Source organism: Colletotrichum godetiae (assembly GCF_030913485.1).
Source record: "Colletotrichum godetiae strain CBS 193.32 chromosome Unknown BDP55scaffold_24, whole genome shotgun sequence".
In the NCBI taxonomy this organism is placed as follows: domain Eukaryota; kingdom Fungi; phylum Ascomycota; class Sordariomycetes; order Glomerellales; family Glomerellaceae; genus Colletotrichum; species Colletotrichum godetiae.
The window spans coordinates 262,526-289,843 of record NW_026851272.1 but is presented as its reverse complement, the minus strand read 5'-3'; the positions used below and the strand labels follow the sequence as shown (position 1 = coordinate 289,843).

At 53.6% G+C, this 27,318-nt stretch overlaps 9 protein-coding genes and 1 non-coding gene across 10 annotated transcripts; 5 read left to right on the top strand and 5 right to left on the bottom strand.

Annotated features, from left to right (window-relative positions):
- Positions 1-4,003: 4,003 nt before the first annotated feature.
- Positions 4,004-4,088, bottom strand: BDP55DRAFT_t199. Its single transcript has one exon. It is a non-coding gene; the product is annotated as a tRNA-Pro (tRNA).
- A 541-nt stretch (positions 4,089-4,629) lies between these two features.
- Positions 4,630-5,907, top strand: BDP55DRAFT_170840 (uncharacterized protein). Its single transcript, XM_060565753.1, has 2 exons — positions 4,630-4,795; positions 4,849-5,907. The coding sequence occupies exon 2, from the start codon at positions 4,925-4,927 to the stop codon at positions 5,759-5,761; it is 837 nt and encodes a 278-aa protein (XP_060428752.1). The 5' UTR covers positions 4,630-4,795; positions 4,849-4,924; the 3' UTR covers positions 5,762-5,907.
- A 59-nt stretch (positions 5,908-5,966) lies between these two features.
- BDP55DRAFT_170756 (import inner membrane translocase subunit tim-21) lies at positions 5,967-7,169 on the bottom strand. Its single transcript, XM_060565752.1, has 3 exons — positions 6,712-7,169; positions 6,466-6,650; positions 5,967-6,416 (listed from the first exon to the last, which is right to left on the bottom strand). Exons 1-3 carry the CDS (start codon positions 6,988-6,990, stop codon positions 6,173-6,175), a joined length of 708 nt encoding a protein of 235 aa, XP_060428751.1. The 5' UTR covers positions 6,991-7,169; the 3' UTR covers positions 5,967-6,172.
- A 255-nt stretch (positions 7,170-7,424) lies between these two features.
- Positions 7,425-9,089, top strand: BDP55DRAFT_632811 (uncharacterized protein; the record flags this gene model as incomplete). Its single annotated transcript, XM_060572471.1, has 5 exons — positions 7,425-7,496; positions 7,570-7,705; positions 7,764-7,947; positions 7,998-8,701; positions 8,752-9,089. The coding sequence occupies 5 exons, from the start codon at positions 7,425-7,427 to the stop codon at positions 9,087-9,089; spliced, it is 1,434 nt and encodes a 477-aa protein (XP_060428750.1).
- Positions 9,090-9,967: 878 nt separating this feature from the next.
- Positions 9,968-11,821, bottom strand: BDP55DRAFT_666115 (2-nitropropane dioxygenase). Its single transcript, XM_060575085.1, has 3 exons — positions 11,450-11,821; positions 11,095-11,356; positions 9,968-10,992 (listed from the first exon to the last, which is right to left on the bottom strand). The coding sequence occupies exons 1-3, from the start codon at positions 11,460-11,462 to the stop codon at positions 10,146-10,148; spliced, it is 1,122 nt and encodes a 373-aa protein (XP_060428749.1). The 5' UTR covers positions 11,463-11,821; the 3' UTR covers positions 9,968-10,145.
- A 1,245-nt stretch (positions 11,822-13,066) lies between these two features.
- Positions 13,067-14,703, top strand: BDP55DRAFT_553800 (dihydropteroate synthase; the record flags this gene model as incomplete). The annotated part of the gene is made up of 3 exons (XM_060569326.1): positions 13,067-13,336; positions 13,475-13,683; positions 13,737-14,703. The coding sequence occupies 3 exons, from the start codon at positions 13,067-13,069 to the stop codon at positions 14,701-14,703; spliced, it is 1,446 nt and encodes a 481-aa protein (XP_060428748.1).
- Positions 14,704-15,045: 342 nt separating this feature from the next.
- On the bottom strand, positions 15,046-16,356 carry BDP55DRAFT_666110 (uncharacterized protein). The gene has a single exon (XM_060575084.1). It carries the CDS (start codon positions 16,159-16,161, stop codon positions 15,466-15,468), a length of 696 nt encoding a protein of 231 aa, XP_060428747.1. The 5' UTR covers positions 16,162-16,356; the 3' UTR covers positions 15,046-15,465.
- Positions 16,357-18,298: 1,942 nt separating this feature from the next.
- On the bottom strand, positions 18,299-19,051 carry BDP55DRAFT_632807 (uncharacterized protein; the record flags this gene model as incomplete). The annotated part of the gene is made up of 1 exon (XM_060572470.1): positions 18,299-19,051. The coding sequence occupies one exon, from the start codon at positions 19,049-19,051 to the stop codon at positions 18,299-18,301; it is 753 nt and encodes a 250-aa protein (XP_060428746.1).
- Positions 19,052-21,786: 2,735 nt separating this feature from the next.
- Positions 21,787-23,148, top strand: BDP55DRAFT_729391 (SET domain-containing protein 5; the record flags this gene model as incomplete). Its single annotated transcript, XM_060579559.1, has 2 exons — positions 21,787-22,123; positions 22,283-23,148. The coding sequence occupies 2 exons, from the start codon at positions 21,787-21,789 to the stop codon at positions 23,146-23,148; spliced, it is 1,203 nt and encodes a 400-aa protein (XP_060428745.1).
- A 728-nt stretch (positions 23,149-23,876) lies between these two features.
- BDP55DRAFT_729390 (ABC transporter) lies at positions 23,877-26,379 on the top strand (the record flags this gene model as incomplete). The annotated part of the gene is made up of 5 exons (XM_060579558.1): positions 23,877-23,966; positions 24,038-24,215; positions 24,289-24,522; positions 24,576-24,768; positions 24,822-26,379. The coding sequence occupies 5 exons, from the start codon at positions 23,877-23,879 to the stop codon at positions 26,377-26,379; spliced, it is 2,253 nt and encodes a 750-aa protein (XP_060428744.1).
- Between the last annotated feature and the right edge of the window lie 939 nt (positions 26,380-27,318).

The window sequence follows — 27,318 nt, the reverse complement described above, 5'->3', positions numbered from 1 at the left end:
AGAGGATGTGCGGTCTGCGTATATCAGCTGTTCGAGCGCCTTTGGGCCTAGGTACGTAATCTTCCGCCGTTGAAGTTGACGCCAGAGGCCTTCCCATTCTCGTCATCAATCATTTCAAGCCCCTCGAGATAAGAGTTGTACAATATGGAGTTGTCACGACGCAACAATTGGCCATGTCTCGAAAAGTTGCTGACATCAGACACCAAGCAGCTCAACCTGTCGATATGGGAAGCTGGTAGCAGACGCTGTGATTGGAGCGCCAGTCTGGCCACGAGTAGTGACAGATGGCGCGTTGCGTGGTTCGGCCCTCGGATTGGCGGCTGCTGTATCTAAACTTTGGTAATCCAAATGGCGAATCGACCGTTCCAGGCCAAAGAAAACCCCCGCATCATGCCCAGTCGCGCGAGCCAGGTTCTACCCCGGCGATACCATTGACAAGCCTCATGCGATGAAGTGCTGGTCGTGTAATTTTGAGCTAGTTCTCTCAACTAGGCGTGGATGGCGGGTAAGTTTGCAGCGACCGGAGAAGCGGGACGAAGATTTGGTTCGATACCGGCTGAAAAGGATTGAGAAAGCGTGCTATAGTATCCGAACGGAGAAGGGGGACTGACGATTGATCGAGAACAAAGCTAGGAAGGACACAGACGAGAGGCCAGGAATAGACAAACTGGCGAAACACGGGGGGAGCATCGGAACGGTATCCGAATAGTCGATTTCTGGCGTTCTCAGATTCAACCCCTTGCAGACCGTCAAGGCTATCGAGATGCACAAGCAGTTTGTGTTTCATTGTGCTCAGGGGCGGTTTGCTTGCTTCCCGTGCGTGCATGATTCCGGCGACGGATATTGCTGGCGAGGATGCTGAGACCCTGAATCATAATGGAGTCGAGAAGAAGACGATGCAATGTCCAGTCCGGGTCCCCAAAGAAACACCATGGGCTGTTCCTCCTTTGGGTAATCCGAACGAAGTGGGGGGAGCCTTCCATGAGCCCTTGATGAAGGAGGCTCCGGGGCTCCAAACACCAGAGATAGGCAAGCAGCTCCCGAATATCCCCTCGGTCTGGAGACTGGTGGTGCCGCGGTGGTCGGTGGAAGCCGAATCAGGAGAAACGGAGGGTAAATTCCGTCAATCAGCAACGGCGAAAGGCGCCAGGCCTGTGGTACCGTCTTTTTACGGCAGCCCCGGTCCGTTCTGGGGGAAAGGGCTGGGGAAGGCAGGGAGCAGAGGGAAGGGGGGAGGAGGGCACGACGGGATTGACAAGGGGAGGGGGGCGTGTGGAGGATGGGGAAGGATAGCGGGTGGTGCAGCTGTTGGGATAGCAGGCGCGTCAGGATCTGGGAGCCTCCTTCTGACGCTGGACGGTCTGACCTTATCTGTGGGGAAACATCGAAAGATGTTCCCCAAGCGGGGCAGGCGGGTCCTGGCCTGAGGGTGAGGTGGTGCCGGTGGTGACTGCCCTGATCATTGATGTGCTGCCAAGCTGCCCTGAGGGAGGCAAGTGGCTTCTTTCCTTCCATTTTCCATTCCTGCCCGGTTTGGATTTGGAACCGAATCCCGGCTCCGGGTCCTCTTTGACCTCCGGGACATCTCTTCACCTCAACTGAGGTAGTAGGGCACTCCCAAGGTTCCCTCTTCAGTCGCCCTTGTTGTGTTTTTTTTTCCAAATCCCACGATTCACACCCTTCGATCCCCTTCCGAGCAATCGGCCAACCCCCCTCCCAGGCCTATCTCCCGCGCCCCAGCTTTCTGTCAATGATCTTCGGCTTGCGGCATGGGTATCCAAGATGGCGAAACCGGTAGGGGAGTGTTGATGGGAATACCCGCCGATTCACTCCACTTCCTATTCTTCCTCTCGGTGCTTCCTCTTGCCTAATCCGACCTAGATTCTCTCACTCTTCTCGGCCTTACTTGAGAATTTGACATTGCATTCGGTCCAAGAGCCCCGTAGCACTACAGAAAGCCCGCAATAGACCCTGGAAATCGCTGTCGCCATCGCCGAACGGCTTGGCTATCGCAAATACATGATACACTAAAAACTCTGTATTCTTGTTGGTACGATAGTCGAATGGATTCAGCCGGAAAAGGCCTCTCATTCCCCAGATGGAGAGCGCGCCAATGGAACAGCAGCCCCCATGCTTATCGGGGTAAAACAATGGCCAGGTGCCTGGGCCCTGGATGGCGGTTGAAACTCCTTCCCCTGGCCTCAATGCCTTTATTGACACCTTTGCCGCCTCAATCAGAACTTCTGCCCCTCACCGGCGCCTCGGTGTGCCTTCAGCCGCTACTACTCACCGTTCCATCCGGGACCCTAACCTGCGTCGATACGAGCCAAGATGCGTGGGTACCATGCCCTCGATGCGAGGGCCAATGCAAAGTGCATGGCATGTCACCCTGCCCAATTTGGTTCGCATCTCGCGCTCTAGAAGTTCGTTTGCTCTCAGGACCTCGATATTCCGCATAAGGATTCATATGGGGCACTCAATAAGCGTTGCTCCTGCTTTACAAACTGTCGAGATCATACGATGGTACCTTGCGTATGTACGCAATATGCACCACTTTACGAAGACATCAATTTGGCTTGCCTGTATCAGTAAACCTAGGTTGTTTGTCAGATATCGTTGATAGATGTCATGGCCAGATTATGTATACAGTATCGTGTGATTACAGTGCCCAAAAAGCTCTGTATTCCTATCATCAATCGCCTGCATTGCCGTTGTGGTCTTCCCCGCAGGCCAAGCGCCTTTCGCTGCATCTGAGCCGAGAATATCATACAAGTCCGGCACATCATCAACCAAGTTCATCCCATCTGCGCATTCTCCAGCTTTCCCCGCCGGTTCCCCGTGTTCTATCACCGGCCCCTTCATCCCGAGTTACCCAAGAACCGACCAACTACAACTCCGGTCAAGGAGCCTCATCTGCCGCGCTACATAGAGTATCATCGACCTTCTCCACGATCTTAGGATCTGTCCTTTCCGGATGCCGGTCCGGAACCCGATCACTCTTTCCGTGCGGGGGCTAGTCTGCGCCTCTCACATCTCCAAATGTTATGTCGTGCAGTGCACGCATGGGATTACGGCCCGGGGAAAGCGTTGATCTTGATACCGGCTAAGACGCCCGTCGGGGAGGAGTTTGGCTTCACCGAGTGTGGGAAACCTCGTCACCGAAGTATACTCCTTTCGACGTAAACGGTTAGCTGGTGGCTTGGGACGAGACTGACCATGTTACCATCAAGACACCCTTTCGAAGACGGAAGCCGGTATAGCTTACTTACTGAATAGTGTGGTGGCCTAGAGGTTTGACTGGCTGATGGGTTGGTTGGCCAGAGGGAGTTGTATCAGATGAGATAAGGCTTGATAGCCGACAAAGCAGATGCGCCGATGTCTACTACATGCCTTGAATATACCTTCAGTGCATTGGTTAACTTATGCATGGCCAGCTGCTGGAAGAAGAATCTTCAACTGACTTCTTCCAAGGTCATGTGGAAGCATATGCTCGTTCGCCCCCTGAGTACTTTACACCTGACCTGTCCAGATACGCTTTCTATGCTCTTACACAGGGTCCCCGAGGCATGCCCCGTCAGTGAAGGACAGTTCCTGACACAATCAGCTACTAAGTCAACATCGACACTTTCAAATTCCGGCGATTACTTTTTAAATGTCGATGACGATGTTTTGCCTAGCCGTCTGTTTTGTGCCTACTTGATTCAGTAATGCCAGAAAGTCCTCTCACTTCAGATCTTTTACTTTGCTCACACAAGTCCTCTCAAATGCTCACCAAACTTCCGGGCTTTTCACTTGTAAGCTATCCTACATGAGCATTTGAATTTACAATTCTGAGGCTTACGCAGATGCAGATGAAAAGAATTGACACTACCAGGTATCAGTCAGGCCTGTAACAAATTATCAGGTATAAAGAGGAAGAGGGCTCCCTGAGTTGTTTCAATGTGTTAGCCGTGTCTTGAAGAACGATTTGAGAAGTCGGCAAGGTGTTATCACCGTCAAAAAGGGACCGATCCGCGGTTCGAACGCGGGACTCTTGCAGATAATTCAGTGAACCCAAAGCAAGGATCTTACCACTTGACCAATCGGCCTGACGGTTGATGTCTTCTTGTTGGAATCAATTCAATCGAAATTGGAATAAGGATGGAATGGTTTGTGGTTGGGATGAGGTCGAATACGTGATGCGAAGGCTTGGTGCGGGCGGTGTATTGAGTCATCCGGCAGGAGCGAGCGTGGAACGACCGCACCTGAACTCACGACTCCTCAGGGACGAAGTGGAGTCGTAAGGTCCTTGACGAGAACTTGAATTTCTCAGCCGCCTTCCAAAACAGTAAGCTACCAGGTACCTCGGCAATGTTGGAAGGAGAAGGTGTTCCACACAGACGGCCATTTCCTTCTGTCAAGAACGCCTCCCTCGATAAGCAGGTGTCATAAAAATGGGATCGAGGTGCTTTCCCGTTATAAAACCTTCTACAATCGTTTCTGCGGACGGACTGTAACGGAATCTTGCTTTAGTATAGGCTTAGTCGGTTGAGGGAAGTCGATGGCGGCTTGCTCTTGACGATGAACGTCGGCAGACGACGGAAATTGGAAATCAACGTCGGCCAACACCTTCCATCATGGAACTTATTGCTTACCACTATGAGTTCCTGGGATTCTTGGCGTTACCATGTTGAGGACATTCTATACGTGTCTCCCAACTTGTCCTCCTTCACCAACCGTGGGGCGCCCTTCTCGAGACGCGGCTGTTCCTCCAGAGCGTTGTCTCGCAACGAGGCTTTCTATCAGAGGGTCACCTGTAAGTCTCTATGCCCACTATAGCCTGTAGCAGCGCTGACTTGATTCTTTGAGAGATTTGCGGCTGCTTCCAATCCTTTCATATTCCGTGCCCACCTCTCCTTCACTCCACCTAACCTAGACAATAGCCATGCGAGAACTCCCTCCTCTGCAGCTCGACGGCATCGAAGCCGAGATGGATAATGACAACACACGGCCTGATACTTCGAAGAGCTCGGACGAGCCTAACCCGTCTTCGTTCCGGCCTCGCTCGAAGAATCAGAAGCAACATCGGGTTAGATATCGCTTTCTCACTCCCTCCGAATGGGCTATCGTTGCTCATGGCATCGGCGGTGTCAATGATACTGAAGGACACATTGCCCTTCATCCTTCCTGCTGGTATTACCCACCCAAAGGTATTCCCAACGGACTGTACCGAGATGTAATTTGGCACCGGACCAAGTACTTCTACATGTACCACGGCATGAGCTCCATTCGATGGGTTGCCTATATTCTTCAGATCATTCTCGGCGCGATTCTCACCGCAATCGGTTCCATGTCCTTCAAGAACGGCACTCCCATCACTATAATTGCGGCTACGAACACTATCAATGCTGGAATACTCGCACTTTTGCACAACAGCGGACTGCCCGACCGTTACCGCTCCGACCAGGCGGAGTTCGATGAGGTCGAAGACCACCTCAAACAGATCCTTGACACGGGCATTGTCCCGGAGAGCATGTCTGTTGACCAGGCTCTCATCCATTGCTTCAGTCTCTACCACGAGGCTAAGAAGACCGTAGCGGCCAACATTCCGGCAACTTACACCCCGAGCTCGGTTCTCGGAGCTGGTCAGCAGGTTGGTGAGCCGCAGAAATCCAGTGCCACAGGTCCCACGACACCCAACACAGCTAGCGGCGTCATTGCAACCAGACTTTCAGTGGCGTCACCAAAGACAAGTGAGGCACAGGCCATCGAGGAGAAATGAGAAGGGGTCGTGGCATAGGAATGAGAGAATAGGCAGGTGGGAAGTTCGTGTTACCCGTCCCTGAACTATCGTGGCAAGGAAGCATCTTTGGTGCCGTTTAGCCATGGTCTTGGCAGCAGTAGATGATATGATCCCTTGTGTCAAATCGGGATGGGGATGAGTGAGAAGGACAAAGATGCATTCTTAGACCCATTCGCTTTGTATCTAATTGTGTTGTCTGGAGTGGCGGGAGCGAGATTCTTGGAGCATCATCATGAACTACGAGGATGACAAGTTGAAGTGATTCGACTAAATGAATACATGTGCTACATGCCCTCCAAGCCTTGGCAAGGATGCTGATATCTTACACTACAAGGAAATGCTTCTCGTACATGCTCTTATTTCAACGCACTGCCCTTTTGTGTGCCGGGATCAGCCCCAGTTGATGCCGAGGAATCTGACGCCTTTCTTCCCAGAACCGGTCGCCGTGTCTGCGTTTTCAAGGTAGTGTCGCTGGTGCCCTCTGACATCAACGTATAGGTATTTGTACTCAAACTCGCCAGAGACGGGCGTCTTGATCATGTGCAGGTAAACCACGCCCCTGTTGAGTGGTCCCTCGACATGGAAGTGCATCAGCATATGCTCATGACCTCTCGCATCCGTGTTGATAGTAGAGCTATCCAAGTTAGACTTGCACATTTCTAGTCATGGCGAGAGCGACATACGCAATTGGACGAGCTCGTCGCCACTTGTTATACGTTTCCTCGCCATGGCAAACAATCTTCTTCGAGTCTCCCAGCATTTCGATGCATTTCTGATCGGCCTTGATCTTGTCGACGACTCGGTTGAAGACAGCGGTTTTGCTGTCCGGAGAGAAGACGTCTGTCCACAGGACATATGCAACTCCGCCCTAATAGACCACCGCCATCATTAGCTACTAGTTGCCGCGGGGTAGAAGTCATCTGACTTGCCGTCACTGCGATACCGGCCAGAATCAACCCAAAGTTGAAGGTCTGCTGTGTCGCCCTGGCTGCCTTTTCTCCCCCAGACAGTTGCGACCAAGGTACCGAACCATTGTCGTTGAAAGGCGTGACTTTCTTCCGTTTCGAGCTAGTTGTCGACGCTGTCGTTCCGAGACCATACTGCGTCGCATAGCTTCGCTGGAGTAGCAGAGGTTGTAGTCGGGGCGCAAGACCCAGTCTCGTGGTTGCGCGGATCGCATTCGAACAGGTAGTCGTCGTCTTCATCATGGTGGTTCGACGTCAGCCATCGTACAACCGCAGCAAGCAGGGTACGGTAGTGGTGGAAAGAGAGCTCGGCAGTCGAAAGTTGGAGCTCCCCATGTATCCGTAGCTGGTCTGGGCGAGCTCTGCAAAAAGCCTCTTGACCGCCCTTGGCAGAATCTCAATTGCCAACCCACTGTGGGGGAATCGATCTAGCCACGTTAGGTCTAGCGCTCTGGCTACATGCCACTTCACCCAAGGGCGGCGACTGCCTCCTGAACTTTTGGACACGAAATTCAGATAACTCCGCTCCCTGCTTCGCTCTCGCTTGCGCATCATTTCTGTACCCGCAACCTGCACCCTCTTTCCGCTCCCTTTGATAATTCGGCCTCCGCAACAGGTTGCGCTTTCACCTCCAGGACCAGAAGCACATAACTGAATTGTTGCCAAATCTCGTCACGATGGCTGCACTCGCTTCCAAGCAGCAGTCGCTCAAGATCTTTGAGAAATTGAAGACTAAGCCTGCGAACAAGGTATGCCCAACACCATGCACCCCTTTATGCCCAAAGTTCGTTGTGCAGTGCTGATTGATTTGCGCATCTCCAGATCTGCTTCGATTGTGGCGCCAAATACCCGACCTGGACCTCAGTCCCCTTTGGCATCTACCTCTGCCTCGACTGCTCGTCTAATCACCGAAACCTCGGTGTCCATATCTCCTTCGTCCGATCCACCAACCTCGACCGTATGTGTACTCGACGATCGCCTTTCATTTCCCCCCCCTTGACTGACCCCTACGATAGAATGGCAGTGGGATCAGCTGCGCGTGATGAAGGTTGGCGGCAATGAGTCGGCCACCAAGTTCTTCCAGCAGAATGGAGGTACCGCGGCTCTTAACAGCAAGGACCCCAAGACCAAGTACCAGTCCAACGCTGCTACCAAGTACAAGGACGAGCTGAAGCGCCGCGCCGCAAGAGATGCTCAAGAGTGTGTATACCCACCGTTGTTCATAGCTGCCGTACAAGCTGACAAGACAGATACCCTGACGAGGTTGTCATTGCCGAAGCCACCGATGCCGACACATCCACACCCGCCGGCGAGCCTGACGACGACTTCTTCTCCTCCTGGGATAAGCCCTCTATCAAGAAGCCCACGCCCCCCATTTCTCGCACTTCGACTCCCCCGACCGTCGGCCGAACTGCCTCACCCTTCCTCAACGCCAACAACGGAGCCGGCATTGCACGATCCTCCTCGCCTCTGTCCAAGGCCGAAGGCGATAACAAGCCCACGGCCGGCCGCGTAACCACTTCTGCTGCGCTGCGTAAGACTACGACTTCTACCGGACCCCGTAAGGCCAACATCTTGGGAGCCAAGAAGGCGCCCAAGCTTGGAGTCAAGAAGGTCACGGCTGATCTCATCGACTTCGACGAGGCTGAGAAGAAGGCCAAGGAAGAGGCGGAGCGCATCGAGAAGCTGGGCTACGACCCCGAGGCTGAAGAGGAGAAGAAGGCTGCAAAGGTGGATGTTGTCGCGGCTCCAACTCCCGCCGCCCCCTCGGGTGGATATGGGTCATCTAGCCATACCCGTCAAAAGTCTGACGCCGAGATGGAGCGCTTGGGCATGGGTGTTCGCAAGTTGGGCTTTGGCATGGTTGGTGGTGCCAAGGGTGCTACCGCAGCGCCCAAGAAGGCTGGAACTGGTGGTTTCGGTTCCGTTGGCCCCATCAAGGCCAAGACTGAGGGTAAGGAAACCGCTTCAACCAATTCGGATGTCAAACTAACAGCAATGCAGATGAGAGCGAGAACTACGCACGCAGCAAGTTCGGCGCCCAGAAGGGTATCTCCTCTGACGAGTTCTTCGGCAAGGGCTCTTTCGACCCCAACCAACAGGCCGAGGCGAAGAACCGTCTGCAAGGTTTCGAGGGCGCGACCTCCATCTCGTCCAACGCGTACTTTGGTCGTCCCGAGGATGAGCCGCAAGAGGAATACGGCGACCTTGAGGGCGCCGCCAAGGACTTCATTCGTAGATTCGGTATTACCGCTGGCGACGACTTGGAGAACCTTGGCCAACTGGCGGGCGAAGCCAGCCAGAAGCTGCAGGGTGCTATCCGCGCTTACCTCGGAAGCTGAGCGACTCGGCATGACACAGTAGCAGCAACGTCACTGAGGACGACAGAAAGAAAATTGGAATTTCACTTTGCCACCGAGATATAGAAAAGCGGCCATATCCCAAGGCCCCCCTCAATGGTTTAGAGGGACGAATGCTATACGCCAGAGGGAGGAGGAAGGTACGAAAGCAGAACGTTGGACAACGCCAAGCGGACGCGAAAAAAGGATACCTTATGTGCTTTGCAGAGAGCCTGGGGGTTGTGGCGGGGTCTCGAGGTTGGGATCGGGGGAAAAGACGACGCATGCTGAGGACTTTTTTTTATTTTTATTTGAGTTGCATCCCGGCATATGAGGGCGTACAGACAGAAAGCCGGCGACGGGGAGTGATTGACACTTGCTTGGTTGGTTTGGGTCTAATACATAAGTATGAATGAATAGAATTGAACTTCATCACTAGAGTTATGTTGCCCTCTAGTCTTGGCGCTGGGTATCGAAGTGATCATCGTCCTGTCTGCCTGCGGCTTAGGACTTGTGTGGAGAGAGGTTGCTAGCAAGGTTAGAAAGCATGTGAAGTATCCACTCCGCCGCACCTAGTCTTTAGCCTTCCAGGGTCCATCATGTTATGCGAGAGAGCGATGATTAGGAACAGGGCGGCAAACTCTACGGATACAGGACTTGAGCGCAAGAGAATGCGAGAACACGTTGCGACTTTTGACACAGCCGTTCACTAACGTCCCATTTTCTGACTGGCCACTTGTCAAGGAAAAATATCAGTCCGATGTCGAGCACAGACGGAAACCGGTTCTCTCTCTTTGTCTTTGGGAATTTTGGGAATCTTGCTTATCTCCTCTTTTCCTGAAAGGGTGTCATCACCGGTGAAAGCGTCAATAGAGAAGCTGTGTGGAAGTAAAATGATCATTTCATGATATGCTAGCAATCATCCATCTCAGGTCGTCTCAAATATACAAAACAAGAGCCTCATTAACTCCAGGCCCTGGGAGGTGCCAGGCATAAGCTTCCCTTGGCGCCCACCCAAAAATGCGACCAACTTAAAAAAAGAAACTACGCTTTTACAATTTACAACTTGGCAATCATCTTGTTGCCCTTCTGGAGCCATGCAACGGCGTCGTTGACAAACTCGTCCATGACTGCCTTGGCGGGCTTCTTCTCGTTACACACAGCCGCCGCCTTGCCCATGAGGAAGGGACGGAACTGATCGAGAGCGTCGTCGATGTCGACCTCGGCAGCGTTGTCATCGCTGCCGCTCTCGCCGCTGCCCTCACCATCGCCAGAGTTCATGAGCTTCTCGAGGTCTGCCTCGTAAGGAATGACGCCCTTTGCGGTGAGCTCCTTAATCTCCTGCTGGCGCTCCGTCTCCCAGTTCTCAATGTACGGGTTCTTGCGTACACGGAGGGGACGACCTGTGAAGATGAGAGTCTTGATGTTGTCGTCGTGGCCGGCAGTGCGGACCGCCTCCTTGTGCGCCTCGGGGGCACCAGCCTCATCAGTGAGAATGAAACGGGTACCAACCCAGACGGCGCCGGCACCCATCATCAGGGCAGCGGCCAGAAGCTGGCCATTGTGAATACCACCAGCGGCGATGACCTGAACGGGGCCCTTAAGGAGAGGGCTCTTAGTGTTCTTGCAAAGGTCGACAACGGCGGGGATGAGGACAGTGGTGGGGACGTCACCGGTGTGGCCACCACCCTCACCACCCTGGGCGCAGATGATGTCGACACCGAGGTCGAGGCACTTCTGGACGTGCTTGGGGTGTCCGATCATGTTCATGTAGACGATGCCGGCAGCGTGGAGTCTGTCAACGACGTGCTTGGGGGGAACACCGACAGCAGAGACGAAGAGCTTGGCGCCCGACTCGATGATGATGTCAACGAGCTGGTCGAGCTTGCCCTTGGTGTAGTCGTAGCTGAGGCACGAGATGTTAGCCTCGGTTAAAGCTTGTAGATGCGAGACATGCGCGCGCCCGCTTCTCTTGGAGAGACGCGAGTTTGCAGACTTGGGCACTTACTTGGTCTTTCTGGCGCTGCCACCGACCTGGGGAAGAAGCAAATCAACACCGAAGGGCGCGTTCTTGTCGACCAAGTACTCCTTAAGCTCTGCGATCTGCTCCTTCAGCATGTCCGGAGTGTAGCCGACACCACCAATGACACCGAGACCACCAGCGTTGGTGACAGCGGCAGCCAGCTTGGGGCCGGCAGCGACGTTCATGCCGGCAAGCAGGATCGGGTGCTTGATCTTGAAAAGATCGGTAATGGGAGTGCGGATTTGCTCTGTGATCGCGGAAAACGTGTCAGCAGCGGCTCTGGAGCGACTCGTCTGTCGCATGTGACAGGTAAGGTCCGGATAGCACGATAGTTACTTACGAGGTGACGCCATTGTGTCTGTGTTACTGGGTATGATGAATGCTAAAAGGATCTGGGTATATCGGGTCGTGAAGCTGTATAGATGAGGAAATTTGGCCTGGGAGGAGGAGTAGTAGATGAAGGAGAAAGCAGGTAGATCTTGTGGGAGCGGGAGGTGAGATCTGGCAATCGGCGGTTTAAAGGGCTCCGGTGGTAGCAGCGCTCGGCATCAAAGGCACTTTGGTTTCTGGGGAAGAAGGGGCGGAGTAGTGTTGCCATGCGCCCCTGCTGGGAGTCCTGGACCGAGGTTCGCAGCGTCGCCTGTGACCTCAGCAACTAGGCCTGTTTGGGAAAGACGGATCAGTCCAGCGGGGTGGATCTGGGGAAGAGATGCCGAGGGCCACTGCCAGCCGTGCCAGCCTCCAGAAGCGGGACAATTTCACAAGGGCACGCCGCACGCCGCACGCCGCACGCTGCACGCTGCACAATGGACAGCAAGCAACTGGCCAACTGCAGTAGCAGAGAAAAGCATAACTCGTTTATGCATCCCTCCCCCGCCAAAGTGATTGATTCATCGATCGGACTCGGACCGGTGGTGACCTGACCTCGGTCTGAGCATCTCCATGTTCACGATTACTTTGAAAATGGAGTCGTTTTTGGAAGGCCTTGTGGGGACTAAGGTAGAAACGCGTTTGAGTTTTGCATATGTTCTCCCACTTCGACTTTCGGACACGGTCGTTTCTTCCCATCTTGACATCGCACAGCGAATGCGACGGACGACCTGGACAGTTGTCCTGAGCATTTAGTAGTACGCACGCAGTCTGACAGCGGGTCTTAGCACCGAGTCAACCATGCGCTGTTATCCGTTCCAGAACGTTTGGAAATGAGCCCGCAAACTCTCTGCTCGAATCATGTCATGATCTAACCATCTTCCAACCTCGTTGCAACCACAAGCGGCACTTCGGACTTTGTTCCTCTTGAAAAGACGGACGAGTGTCTGCACCTCTTTATCAATCTGGTATCCTAGACGACAACCCCCCGTCCTCCTTACCCAGAATAGCTTACCTTCTCTTATGTCAGCCCATTCTACGGAGTACGAAGATACTGGTTCCCATTCCAACCCCTCCAAAGCCACTTCACGCGGTTTTCCACGTCTTACCTAATCACTGGATCGCAAGGGACCACCACGGTGCACACCCAATCCTCATTGGCTGCAAGAAAAGATTCTCTCATTCTAAGTGACCCTCAACACACAAGAGACACACAAACCCATTGGATATTACCTTACTGGACTGTGGGCTTTTTGCCGTCGACCTCCTTTCTCTCCCTTCCGTCGTGATGAAACCCCCAATCCCCCTCCGTCACCAACCTTCCCTCTTTTCACGAGCTTGCGCCCTAGCACGGAGCAACGATGCGTGCCGCCAGCCCCTAACGCCGCGACTTGTCCGGTCCCACGCCACGACGGTATCACCAGCAGCAGCAACATCCTGCATAGCCTCCTCCTCCTCCTCGCGCATGTTCTGCACTTCTTCGTCACGAGGTAGCCCCTCCTCCACCAACCCCGCCACCGCACTACTCACCTGCTCCCGGCCCCGGTCAGCAACCACCATGCCCTCCCGCCGGACCCCGTCGCCGGTCATGTCCGCCGGCGCCGCCCAGACCCGGTCGGCCTGTGGATGCGCCTGCAGCGGCGGCGGTGGATGCGGCAGTGGCGCCGCCAAACCCACAGGTCCGAGCACGGCCTACATCGCGCTCGGCAGCAACCTCGGTGACCGCGTTGCCTGGATCGAACAGGCCTGCGCCGAGATGGATCGTCGCGGCATCAAGGTGAAGCGTACCAGCAGCTTGTGGGAGACGGAGCCCATGTATGTGTTAGATCAGGATAGGTTCGTCAATGGAGTCTGTGAGGTTAGTGACACTCATTTCTCAAACTCTCTTTCTGGCTCTGGCTCCAACCATGGGCTCAGGGTTTCATCTGTGATATTCATGCACTTCTTGGAAGTGTATACATGCCAATTGACTTTTGACTGATCAGATGACATATAGGTCGAGACTGAACTCGAGCCTTTGGCTCTTCTTGACGAACTCCAGGACATTGAGTGCACTCTAGGTCGTAAGAAGCTCATTGAAAAGGGCCCCCGCAACATTGACCTTGATATTCTCATGTACGGTGATGAGAAGATTGAGCATCCTCGTCTCAATGTGCCTCACATTGGCATTCCCGAAAGAGAATTCGTCCTGCGACCCCTGGCTGAGTCCGTCCTCTCAACATCTCTCTCATTAACAGCAACTAACACGCCCATCCCAGACTCATTCCTGAAAAGCCTCTTTACGCATCCAACCCCTGGAAACTCACCCTGGACTACCTCAACGAGCTTCCCCCCTCACCAGCGCCCCTCTCACCACTCACCCCCATCTCCGCCTCTCACTCCCCCCTCGCCGCCCTCACATCCAGCCGCCAAACCCACGTCATGGCCATCGTCAACGCCACCCCCGACTCCTTCTCCGACGGCGGCGTCCACAACCCCCAAAACCTCGTCTCGACCCTCAAATCCTTCGCCGCCGCCGGCGTCACCATCGTCGACGTGGGCGGCTGCTCCACCGCCCCAGGACGCCCCGAGGTCCCCGCCGAAGAGGAACTCGCCCGCGTCCTCCCCGTCATCAAGCTCATCCGCGCCCTCCCGGACCTCGCCCACCTCGCCGTCAGCATCGACACCTACCGCGCCTCCGTCGCCGAGGCCGCCGTCGCCGCGGGCGCGGACATTATCAACGACGTCTCGGCGGGCCAGCTCGACGAGGCCATGATCCCCTACATGGCGCGCAGCAACCGCACCGTCTGCCTCATGCACATGCGCGGCACGCCTGCGACCATGAACTCGCTGACGGACTACCCGGACGGCCTGATTCCCACAATCGCCCGCGAGCTGTTCGAGCGCGTCGCTGAGGCCGAGGCCGCTGGCGTGCGACGGTGGCGCATCATTCTCGACCCCGGGCTGGGCTTCGCCAAGACGGGGGCCCAGAACCTCGAGATCCTGCGCCACATGGACGAGCTGCGTTCCTGGCCGGGCCTGGAGGGGTTCCCTTGGCTGATTGGGTCCAGCCGGAAGAGCTTCGTCGGCATGGTCACTGGTGTGTCTAAGCCTCAGGAGCGGATTTGGGGCACGGCGGCCACGGTCGTCTCGGCTGTTCAGGGCGGCGCGGACATTGTCAGAGTTCACGATGCCGTTGAGATGTGCCAGATTGTCAAGATGGCGGATGCCATCTACAGACATTGAGCGACCTTGGGGCACTAGAAGAATAATAAATAGAACGTGTACAACAACTGGGAATTAGCGATGGATATAGACTTTCTGTATGATAAGATGGCAACAAAAAGCTTTGGTTTTATGATCCCAAGGTCTTCGGGCTTTTGCTCCAGCTGAGCATTGTGCAAACAAACTCTCTTGGTTTACAGACAATATCCAAGAAATGCTATGAATATCTCTTGGACTATTCCGCACATCGTAGCAGCAACGACCGACAACCGCCCACTACCTAATTGGGCTCTGAGGATTTGCGTATACGCCTTCACAGTCTGGCTGATGGATTACCGGTACTCCTCCCTCGTTCCAAGCTCATTACTCTTACAGATAGCATCCAACATATGATGTGATGCCTAGTCAGCGCAACCTCAGAATCCGGTGCCTCCTCAGGTCCCCCCGCAAACGTCTCCCAAGCCTTACCAGTATTATCCGAAAACCCCTTGACCTCATCCACCTCCACAACCTCCAACACAGCGCCCGGCGCAGCCTTGACAAGCGTGATCGTCGGCGGAAACCCCTGAATATTCCCCATGGGACCCTCAGTCAGAATCGTCCCCTTGGTGCCCGTAATCTCCCAAAAGAAATTCTTGTCAACCTGGCTCATAGCACCCACGCAAATCGCCGTCGCCACCCCACCTCCGGGAAGCCTCCCACCACAGAGAGGTGATCATGCGCCGTCTTCTCAGTCTCCCCTTTGGCTTCCCCTCGACGTCGGTGACGACCACCCGAGGCCGGTTATTCGCCAAGGTAGCCTGTATTCCCCTCAACTCGCCTAGAACAAAACACAGCGCGTCCAGAGCGTGGCCAGCCGAGATGGACACCAGATTCGCACCATTCGAGATATCGGCGCCGTATACCGCCGTCTCGGGGAACGTAGCCCCGAACCAAGGGCTCGTAAACAATATCGTCGTTTGCAGAATGTCCCCCAGCGCCCCTTTGCTCAACGAGCTCCCTGGCCTTGAGGGTAGCAGGGTTCTGACGCCCTTGCAAGCCTACCAAAGTCCTGACGTTTCGTTCTTTAGCTAGGGATGTCAGATGCTCTGCCTCGGCGCTGTTCCGGGCGAGAGGCGACTCGCAAAAGACGGCGCGTTTGCCGGCGCGGATGGCGGCTTCGACGGCCGTGGCGTGGAGGTGGACTTTGATCGTCACGGCGACGAGTTCGACGTCCGGGTCTGCGACGAGGGCGTCGATTTCGCCGTAGGCTTTGGTGTTTTGGGAGAGGCTGTGGAAATGGATTGCTTTCTGGGCTGTTTCTTTGGAGCTGTTTTGGAGGGCGGCGAGGTTGTAGGTTTTGGAGTGGGTGAAGTAGGGGAGGTGAGCGGCGACGGCCCAGGACCATTCACTGCAAGTTTTGTTAGTTGTCGTGAAGTTGAAGAACAGAGAGTGGGGGTGGCACTTACGGTCGGGATGAGAGGCCGATAAAGCCAACATTAGTCACTTGGGGAGCCATTTTGGACGATGAGACGTCAATGTTGGAACGGTCAAGATGCTAAACCAGGAGTTTGTTTGGATTGAATGAACTACAGAGAGAGGCAGCTTCTTCAGCGGATTCGTCTTAGCATATATACCACATCTTGATGTATGTGCCATACTCCATTTTATCCAGCACGGCTTTGACCATTCTCATATTCACGAATCTCGCCAGCTAACAAACGTTGGTCAACGTTACCATTATGCCGTCTGTGTTCGTGGGTAAATTTATCATCTGGAATTGGTGGTTTAGACCATTGAGCTGGGCTTCGTCAAAAAACTCAAAATAAGTCCGCCATCTCATCTGCCATCTTAACGTGGGTTCAAAGCAAAGTCGATTCAATTGCCGTCATGCCTCGAAATTGGCATGTTGGGTAAGGTGAGTGGGTAAAAAAGCGAAAATGGCTGTCGCGTTTGAAGAAAATTCTATGCTCAGTAGTGGGTATCTCGGCTGTTGACCGCATGTATGTCGTTGAATTAGTCACTCGCTATACGAAACATGAGGGACCATAACGCTATCCTTGATCCAACTTGGGCAATGTCAACCTGAGATCGGAAACGAGTGCTTTTGTCCGAAATGAAGGGAAAGCCCCATCCGATGCAAGGCAAGTTGTCCCAGCAGCTAGACCAAGATCCCGAGCAGGGTGGTAGATTTCATCACGTTATCCGTTGACGGGCAAACAATAGGAGGTTCCTGATCGGTGCCTGGAGAGGCTGATACACACTGAATATTTCACATAATGAGCAAGGCCGTCGGGTAGTGGGAGGTCTCTGCTCGAATTAGTGGCAATTACAGCATTCAAATCATTATGAATGATTTGTAGCATTACAAGATCGCTTACACAAGCCTAGAGATCTACCGTCTCAGTAGCTAGACAGGATGAATGGCCCTGCCTCATTAGAGACGATCGATACGAAGGATCTTGGAGCCCGAGAGAACGCTGTGATGTAAAGTCAGAATTTCTCGGGCCAATTGGAATGCCAGGTGTCTTCCCCCTTAAAAGGGGACGATATCTGACTCTTGTGCTTTGGGGAGAGAGGTATAGAGTCGTGTATTGTTTGCCGGCGTGAAGGTAGATCATTGACACTGCGGCAGTAGAATAAGTGAGAAATAAAAGTCGAGTCGCACAATTCATCAACAGCCCAGGCAAAAGAGTTCACCCTCCCGATGGTGAACTGGGGGCTACATCTCTCGTGCTCATGCTGGGATTCGAACTCGGGTTCTTCGTATGCGCTAAGCCTGTCGTCGAGTAGGCTGGTTGGCGTGAATTGATTGTTGACCATAAACCATTCCACCACCACGCCACAGTTTGACCTGACCCCCGACCTAGAGGGCGCCTGCTGTGCTGGTGACGGATTCGGGGTTGAGGGGGTATATGAGGCCTTCTATGTGAGTATTTTACATGAGTATTCCACATGAATATGATACACGAATATACCCACTTTCAACCGACACCAGTCCGAAAGATACTTCCACGGTGCCTTGTAAGACATATGACAGGGACGAAATATCTTCAGCAATTGCCCTGTGATTGAGACTACGTAAGAACGATATGAGATCCCATGACTTGACTGATCTATCAGGCTGAGCTCTCGGTTCATTAATATTAGAAACTACTCATGTCACACAAATGATGATCACTTTTAATTCAAGTCTTTGGTTTGGATGTAGTGTAATAGTAGTTATGTGGTTATTCTACGCTACTCCAGTATGGTGTTTCCCATGTCTCGCATCGAGCCTTTTTTATCAACGCTGCAGGACTTTTATTTGCCTGCCCCAGAAACAAAGAAGCTATCCATACACGATCTCATAACGCCGGAACCAAACCAATCTGTGTGGTATCAACCTTCAAGGTCCCAAAGCCTCAAACCATTCGCTTCTGTGATCTGTGCCCTGAGAGCAGAGACGCTATCCATACATAATTCCATAGAGCTGGAAAACCTAAGCCATCATTCCGGGTATCCTGACTTCCAAGGTTCTAACGCCCCAATGCCCTTCCCATATCCCAAGTCCTTCAAAGCAGCAAGAGTCACGAGCTCCATTGTCAGCTTGAGGTGTGTGTGTGTGTGTGTGTGTGTGTGTGTGTGTGTGTTTCCCTTAACGGATGGTCAACTCCTTGACATTAACGCACACGGCGGCACCATAGTCGTTGTGAGTCGCCTCGTACCAGGTTGACTGGACCATGCCGGGATTGCAGAAGTTGGAGGCGGTGAAGAGCCAGATCAGAGAGCCCTCTTCGGTACCCTTATAGCAGTTGGTCTGCGAGGCGGCGGCGCAGCCAGGGAAGCGATGGAGGTTGTACCAGAGATCGCCGCAGACCTTGGGGACGTCATCGACTCCGGAGTTGGCTTTGAGCGCGTAGGAGTGGAGGACGTGGGCTGGATGGGTTTTGCTCTGGCAAATGGCGCCCGAGTGTTGGGTGAAGTCGTCGACTTGGTTGGGGTCGGGGTTGACTTCGGGGGTTGGGGTGGGCTTTTTGTTGCCCATGTCTGTGTCGACCTTGCCGTAACCCTCTTTGGGGATTGGGACGCTTGTGTCGTCGACCCTGCCACCTTCTCTGATGATGGGGACGTCTGTGTTGACCTTGTCGTCGGCCTTTCTGAGGTTGGGGAGACCTGGCTTGACGTTGCTTTCACCCTTTGTGAAGATGGGGAGGCCCGCTTTGACCTTACCGACACCCACCGAGATGACAGCCTTGTCTGTGTTGATCTCGACGGTGGCACCCTCTGGGATAACAGCCTTGTCTGTGTTGACAACACCGGTGTCTCTGTTGATGATGCCAGTAGGAGCGGCCTGGGCGCCGAAGAAGACGGCCGCAGCGAGGGCGATGAGGGTAGTAGAGAACTGCATCTTGACAATTGAAGTCAGGTTATTTGTGCGTATTTGGGTTGTAAGTGGGTTGGGAGTAGTAAGTGGGTGGTATGTAAGTGGTTGGGTTGACTTCTTGTGAAGATGCAGAAAGTGGTATGTAAGTTGGAGGAATGATGAGCAGACAATAATTTCAGAAGAGGAAAAGTACCATTTCTTGTAGATTTCTGAAAGATGTTTCTCCGTCACGGTATCCGGTTGATGACTCTTCGTGCTCTTATGTGCTCAACCCGGTTGGATTGATAGATACCAAGGAGGGCGTTGTGAGCATGTTCGTAGGCGGCCACTGCGCCAAAATTTCGGCATTGAAGTTGGAGAACCATGGAATCGGGTTGAAGTAGACACGTATCAGAAACTTAGACGGATAAAAGGCTGAGAAACCATGGCGGCGGGTATGTATATCAACCTGGAGCCTGCGGTGCAAAGGATGTCCTTTCGGAGATAGGTGTACAAGCTTAACGGAGATATCCACAAGGCTGAAGAGGCGTCTGATCCAGGCTGCTGGCTAGTCTGAAAAGACTTGGCTGCGCATAGAGGTATGAACAGCAGAAAATTGTAAGTCATAGTAGTTGAGGGAATACAGTCTCATGGACATCGATAGAGCGTACGTTGGCTATATCTTCATGTAAACAAAGCTTTTGGCAGCCGGTTGCAATGAACCACGCCATCATCAATAATTTCCCCCCCGGTGTGCAGAACATACTAGGTACGTATAGCAAGTAGTCAAGTACATTGATACACCGCACCTCTAGACTCTGGGAACCGAGGGCTTCATCTGTTACTTGGCGGGGCTCCTTTATGGTATACTTGAAAGCAGTGGGCTTAAACAAGGAAGCACAATTGAAAGAAGCTCGGTCATCGCTCCAACACCAGAGGCCATCAGCGGAACCACGCTGGCAGTTGAAACGACTTGAAATACATCTTGCAGGTGTTCGTTCAGCCATTGGCTCACCGCCATGCCTGATAGTGTTAAAGGTTCGGATTTCTACGTTTGACCGCTGGCATCACAAGCAGGATCAACTCAGAAGCTCCATCTATGATGCCTAAGAGGCGGCTTCCCCTACAATCATCTCTTTTTCCTCATATTCAGTCGTGAATTTCAAAACAACAAACGCAACTGGTGATCTGATAAAATAGCCAGGCTAGGCGCCCGGGGAAAGGGTGCCTCTGCAAGTCGTCCTAGTCGCTCTACCTAGCCCTGGTATACATTGATAGTAGCGGCCCATAGCAGTTTCCATATTGACTTTATTGTTGTAGTGCTAAGCCATGTTTTAATATGGCGATGCCGTAAGAGTAGAAGCTGACTGAAGTAGAAATCAAATCCACAAGCACGGGACCTTCACGCCGTCATTCTCAAGCTATTTTGTGGAAGCCAGAACCTGTTACCAAGGTTGACGAGGAGACAATAGGCCCTGATAACGGCCGATTACTTCCTGTATCTTGCTGAAGTACCATCACTTTATCTTCGCAAGCAATTATGACGCCGGGTGTAGCGGGTGAAGGAAGACGGTCCGGTGAAGGGTGTTAGCGAGGAGGAACACGGCAGAGTGAACAACCATCATGAAGGAAATTGAACTTGCTCATGTCTCTTGAAGTCACACCCGCCCAGGCCATGGATACTTCACTCAAATAACAGCCAGAATAAAATGACTCTTTCCCGACGCCTGGTTTGCGGCGGACACGCTTCCAGCTACGGTTAGGATTGCGGTTCCGGATACCGGGGAAGTGGGTCTACCCAGCCCCGGAAGACATACCGGAGGCGCCCGGCTGACACCCCGTATCGACCTACAGGGGACAACATCCCAGTTACAGAGACAAACGAAACATGGACCTTTCGTAACATCATGTCTAAGTCCAACAATCTGAGGAGCTTTCTCCTAAGCATTCGCATACCTTTGGGGGCTCAATGGTGATGTCGCAGCGTCTTCACTAACGAGGCAAGTTGGTACCTTACTTCACGCCTGTCGTCTGGCTGGAAAGCCGCGACGAAACTATTTTTTGGCACAACGGATTGTCATCGTATCCTTCTATACGGCGGCTTTGTATTGCCGCGAAAGAGAAGAGAAAAGCTTGGAAGACAATTGCTCCCGTAGATAGTACCTAGTAGTTTTATGGAGGAGATGAAACAAAAGCTGCCCCTAGTTGAACCTCCCCTCCACCTCAAAGACATGTTCCTCTTCTCTCTACTTTAAGAGTAATTCGATTTCATTGCAACATCAAGCAACAAAGTATCCAACGATGAAAGAATTATGCATTCGCCAGTGTACGAATTTTTTCTTTCATTCTGCTATCGCAATACGAAGAATTAGAGGACCAGAGGGGGTTAGGTTTGACGGAATCATTCAGCCAAGGCTGCTTGTTTCAGCAACGGCCCCTTGAACGCCACGAACCCGCGTTGACACGATCCTGCGACGGCAGATCCGTTTCGACTTTCTCTCTTGTCCCTGTCAACGCCAACCTGCATGCACCCGTTCCCCAGCACCAATTGAAGTCTGATTGGGAGGATTAATACTGTCAGACGCACGGCACGGCGCGAATTGGCCGTGAGTACGGATACTCCTCACTGGAAAACAGCCAAAACACCACAAAAACTACAATCACCAAACACAGATCCAAGATCCTTCGTCTGAAGTTCGGCGTGGCGTGCGCGTGTTCATCCCCTCCCTCACCGAGACAAGACCAATTTCTGCAGGAATCCAAATTCATAGAGTCAAATCATGAGATCATCCAATATCGCCGTGTGGCTACTCTCCTTCGCAGCCGCGGCACACCACCCAGCCGGCGCGCTCGCATGCGATGGCGGTCACGACGACATCAGCGCCCTCGACGCCGCGCGCGGCTTGGCGACCGGCGACAACGATGACGCGCAGCTTCGGGATCGTATATGCGCCTTGAATACGCTGGCTTTTGCATCACTGCAAAGTAGCATTAAGGACAACGACACATCTCAGTACGGCGGCGTTCTCGGTACGGAAGATGGAGCTCTTGCTGATGAGGGTGCCGTACCTGATGGACTGGGCGACTCGGAAGAAGCGCGGATTCGCTATGGAACGAGTAGGTCCTTTGCATCTCACATCGCCACATTACCTCACCTCATGATATCTCATCTCACTTCATCGCATCTCACCTCACTTATAACCTCACATCACTCATAACCTCATCTCACTCATAAACTCACTCCATCTCACACTCACTCACTAACCCACCCCCCAGGTCTCAAATCATCCTCCGGCCTCTGGCACGTCCGCCCCTCCCCAGGAAAAGGCCTCGGCATCTTCGCCCTCACCACCATCCCCCACGGCACCATAATAATAGACGAAACCCCGCTCTTCACAATAAACCCAGGCGCCCTCCACCAAGGACGCGGCTTCGCCTTTGCCGCCATCGCAGAGCTCGTCGACCAAGCCTTCTCAACGCTAAACGCCTCCGCCCGCGCAGCATACCTCTCCTGCCCGGCTCACCGCGACCCCCAAGGCGCAGACGACGGCATTAGCAACGAAGCCCTCGTCTTCCGCACAAACGGCTTCACCATGTCCTCTGGCGAAATCGGCATCTTCCCACACATTGCCAAGCTAAACCACGCGTGCCGTCCCAACGCCGGGTCCGCTTCGGTCGGCGGGCGGAGGGTTATCTGGGCGGGGCGGGATATCCTCCCCGGCGAGGAGGTGACGATTACCTACGCGCCGCTGGTGCAGGATACCGATGCCCGGCGGGCGAGGCTTGCGCAGTGGGGGTTCACGTGTGATTGTGCCGCGTGCGAGGCGCGGGACGACGACGACAAGAGGGTGGAGATGAAGAGGTTGATGGGTCTTATCGAGCGGGAACTCGGGAGCGATGCGTTTGGCGGGGATGTGTTGCCCTATGCGGAGAAGCTTGTAGGCCTTGTTGAGGAGGTTGGGTTGGTGGATTATTTGGGCAAGGCGTATAAGTATGCTTCTTACGCGGCGTCGAGGTCGGGCAAGTTTGGGGCGGCGAGGAAGTGGGCGAGGAAGGAGTTGAAGATTCACGAGATTGCTGATGGGGAGTCGGAGTATGCGAGGGAGACGAGGGAGTTTTTGGCGTCGCTTCCGTTGTTATGATGGACGAGTTGGGGGAAAAGTTTTATGAGATTTCATCAATGTTTGGCGGCTCATGTTTCGGATCCGAGTCAAGTTCGGCCTAAGAGAGGGTTCGCGAGGACGGTCGAGTCCCGCGGTTGAGTCACCCCGGCCGGGTTTGTGACGCGGCCGAAAACCGTAACCGGGGGAGGGAAGGGAGAAGGGCGGACTACTCCGCAGACTTGGCTATCCATATGGATGCCGTACGGCAGTGGCTTCCCCTTCTTTTGGGAGGAGTGGGCCTTTGTAGATCCGACCGGGAGTCTCAAAGGGCTCCGTCCAGTGTTCGGCGTGAGTCACTTTGTGCGGAAGAGGCCGAGAACACCAAACAAAAGCTGGCAAGCTAAACCACCTCCTCACCTGGTCCGCGACTCCAAGTCCGAGATGAAGGCGAGAAGGGTACGTACCACGCAGTGTCTTTGCAGGGGAAAAAGTACAACGCCACTAAACTGGAAGGCAGGACGACCTTATCCTCCCGTACCGTACTATTCGGGGTGTGCCTGAGAAGCAAACGCAAACACCTGGGGCGGATAAGATAGCCTTGGCAAAAGTTAGAGAACGAAACAAAAACCAAATATAATGAGAACAAAGCCCCTAGCACCTCGGATCTGAGCCACAGCATCGAAAGCAATCATCTTGTCAACGGTTTTCGCTTTGATTGAATCCATTCCTTCAGTTCAATCAACCGTCCAATCAAAAAAGTCACAGCAATGACGTCGATGGCGTCCGAGTCCGTGGCCACGATCCTCTGCACCAGCAAACAGACGCGCTTCAACATCCAGACAGCAGATTATCGAGAAGTAAATTTTCCAATATTCTGCTAGGAGTGAGCGCGCGCCAAGTGACCAGCTGACAAAGTATTTTATTGCAGCTCGACATTGACGGCCTCAACATCACCGTCACATCCTCGGCTGGTAAACCCAGTGGTGGTGCCAAGGGCAAGTCTAAAGCCCGGAGCGAGGGGACCGAGATTCTGGTCGACGCCAAGCTGCGTCTGAAGGCCGGCCAACGATACGCCCTCGTCGGAAGAAATGGTTCAGGCAAATCGAGTGAGTCCACCGAAAGCAATTTGTGAAAAAAAAGCACTTTACCGAATATCATTGACACGAACCGGTCGTCAAGCACTTCTCAGAGCCATCGCCGAGAAGCTGATCCCCGGCATACCCGAGGCGACGCGGATATCTCTTCTCCAGCAAACGAGTATTAGTGACACCGGCTCGGATGTGCGTCCTGAAGACGACGACTCGATTACTACTCCTACTCAGGTGGATGGCTCCGCCCAGAGCAGCCGAACTGTGTTGGAGCACGTTATTGAACAGGCGACTGCGCGGTCAGATGTCGAGCAAGAAATCAGAGGTTTGCCGCCGTAGTCTTTTATCCTTCCATCGACTTGGAACTAATTTCCGTAGCTTTGTCCGATGGAATCAATAGCACAGACTCCGTCGGCCCGGTACGCGCGATTCGCGCTCTCCGTCATGAGAGAAACCAAAGGCACCTCTTCCAAGTCGACAAGAATGCAAGGCTACGTAGCGGAGACCGCGGCCTGGCAGCACGTAAAGCCTTGAAGGCCTTTGAGAAGAAAGTCGCCGAGTCTCAATCGCTGTACGTGGGTTCCATTCCTATTCAAGTCCGAGGTCCTGCTGACTTAGAAGCAGGGTCAATCAGCCGCAAGATGAGATATTGGCCGAAACCATCAAGAGTGAGACGCAGGAGGCACTAGACATGCTCGCAGATCTCCAGTTACAAGTCGAGCCGTCCAAAGTCGCCGAGACGGAGTCTAAAGCCAAGCGCATCTTGACAGGCTTGGGATTCTCCGAGGCATACATGTCAAAATCCGTCACCAGCCTATCTGGCGGGTGGCGGATGCGGACCGCACTCTGCATATCGCTGCTCCAGGAGACCGATATCCTCATCCTGGACGAACCCACAAACTTTCTTGACTTGCTTGGCATCATCTGGCTTCAGCGTTACCTCGGGTCTCTTCAAGACACGGACGAAGCCCCGACGCTCATTCTCGTGTCCCACGACAGAGACTTCATCACCATTTGCAGTGATCTCCTTATCCTTAAGGAAAAGGGATTGACGTACTTCCACGGTGATCTCCCAACATACGAGGCATCCCAGTCGGAGCGAAAACTCTGGTTGACTAAGATGAAGGATGCGCAAGACAAGCAAAAAGCCCATATCCAGCAGAGCATTTCCAACAACATGAAAGCAGGCAAGGCCAATGACGACCAGAACAAGCTGCGGCAGGCCAAGTCCCGCCAGAAAAAGCTCGACGAGCGATGGGGTCTTACGGTCAGCGCCAAAGGCGGCCGCTTCAAGCTGAACCGCGACCTCGTCGGCTACCATTTCACAGCCCGTGAGGAAATTGATGTTTCGCCGGACGAGCGACCCGTGAGCTTCGTCTTGCCGGAACCTCTAGATCTCCGATTCCCGGGGCCTCTCATATCGGTCGAGAACGCAACATTCCGCTATCCAACAAAGGTGAAGACGAAGCTGGCGGCACCAACAGTGTTGCAAGATATAAACCTGTCTGTTCATATGGGTCACCGAATTGGCATTCTCGGATTGAACGGCGCCGGGAAGTCAACTTTGGTTAAGCTTCTAGTTGACGAGACGAAGCCCACGTCAGGGACTGTGACGACGCATCCGCGGCTGAAGCTGGGATACTATTCGCAGCATGCCGTCGATGTTCTGCAAGAACAGGGCCGGGCCGATCCTTCATTGACGGCGTTGTCGATGCTCATTGAGGAAGTTGCTGGGGAACTGGATGAAGGTCAAGTCCGTGGCGTGCTGGGTAGTCTCGGTCTGCCTGGTCGCATTGCTTCCGATATACCCCTCGGCAAGCTATCGGGAGGGCAGCTGGTGCGATGCGAACTCGCCCGTCTTCTCTGGCGGAGACCACACTGCCTAATCCTCGATGAAGTGACTACTCATCTCGACTACGAGACTGTCACAGCCATGCGTGAAGCACTCAGAGACTGGGAGGGTGCAGTGGTGCTCGTCAGTCACGATCGGTGGTTCATGCGCGGAGCAGTTGAGGGTCTTATCGAGGACTCTGACAGCGAAGAGGATGAAGACGAAAAGGGGGTACCCAGACGACGGCTTGTGTACAAGTTGAGACAAGGAAACATGACGCGCCTAGAGAACGGCGTCACCGAGTTCGAGGAGAGCGTTGCGAAGAGGGTGACGAAGCTGCTAAGTCTGTAGAAGGTAGAAACTGCCCAGGCCCACCATGGCTCGGCTAAACTCTAGAACAGTGCCCAAAGTCCCAGCTTCTGAGGAAATTGCAATGGAATATGATTGCGTAGGGACATGGCGCATCCGTACGAATACACTAGAACCCCGTATCCAAGGCAGACGAGTACTGCACCAGTCGATTGGACTGGCGAGTCAGGCGTGATCCGCCCGGTACACGTGTAGTTTGTCGTATATGTGGGGGTTCCGGAATCCGCGCGTCGAGTACAGTTGTCCACTGTCTCCGTCCAGCTCATGTCTCTTTATTAGCTTCGTTTGCATGAAGTATTCGGCTTTTCAGTCTAGCGATGCTGAAAGCCGAAGACTCGACGAGTCCAATGAGTAGTCCGACCGCAATGGTATTTTCATGATGATCTTGAAAAGGGTTCAAAGATGAGGCCGTTGCGTATTCACAGCGTAAAAAGCATAGATCAGGGAAAGTACACAATACCTACTCACTCGCTTGATTATGGCAGCTGGAGAGTTAAAGTAGAATAGTGCTATTTCGGGTGTGTAAGTCGATTGATTGCAGCTGCGCCGGCCCGTCCAGTCGGGTCGGGATAGCGGCCGCGGCGAAATTGGGACATTGCCTCAACGTCAACCCTCGACTAACTTCATCGAGGTGGGAATTTCCCGATGCCCCAGCTGTCAAAAGGGTGTGAGACACGTTCTCTCCTTCGACTGTCGAGGACGGCTAGTTTCAGCAAGACAAGCCAAGCCGGCCATGGGCTTTGCTGGGAAACTCGACATGAATGCGAGTTCGTCAGAAAAAGCGTGGATGAAAGCCGATCGGTGTCGCGTCGATGGCTGGTTAATGCCGCCTGGCTGTTCGGCAGACGGGACAGGGATTGGGTGGTATCGAGGGAAGAAGTTGTCATTGAAAGACAAGGAATGTCGTGACACTGCCAGCTA

Excerpts from the sequence above, each read along its gene's own strand:
- BDP55DRAFT_170840 (XM_060565753.1), top strand. The coding sequence starts at position 4,925 with ATGCGAGAACTCCCTCCTCTGCAGCTCGACGGCATCGAAGCCGAGATG.
- BDP55DRAFT_170756 (XM_060565752.1), bottom strand. The coding sequence starts at position 6,990 with ATGATGAAGACGACGACTACCTGTTCGAATGCGATCCGCGCAACCACG. Across the intron at positions 6,651-6,711 it reads TGGCCGGTATCGCAGTGACG|GGCGGAGTTGCATATGTCCT; the intron begins GCAAGTCAGATG and ends GTGGTCTATTAG. Across the intron at positions 6,417-6,465 it reads CGACGAGCTCGTCCAATTGC|CTCTACTATCAACACGGATG; the intron begins GTATGTCGCTCT and ends TAACTTGGATAG.
- BDP55DRAFT_666115 (XM_060575085.1), bottom strand. Across the intron at positions 10,993-11,094 it reads GGCAGCGCCAGAAAGACCAA|CTACGACTACACCAAGGGCA; the intron begins GTAAGTGCCCAA and ends CTCGTGCCTCAG.
- BDP55DRAFT_666110 (XM_060575084.1), bottom strand. The coding sequence starts at position 16,161 with ATGTTGGCTTTATCGGCCTCTCATCCCGACCGTAAGTGCCACCCCCAC.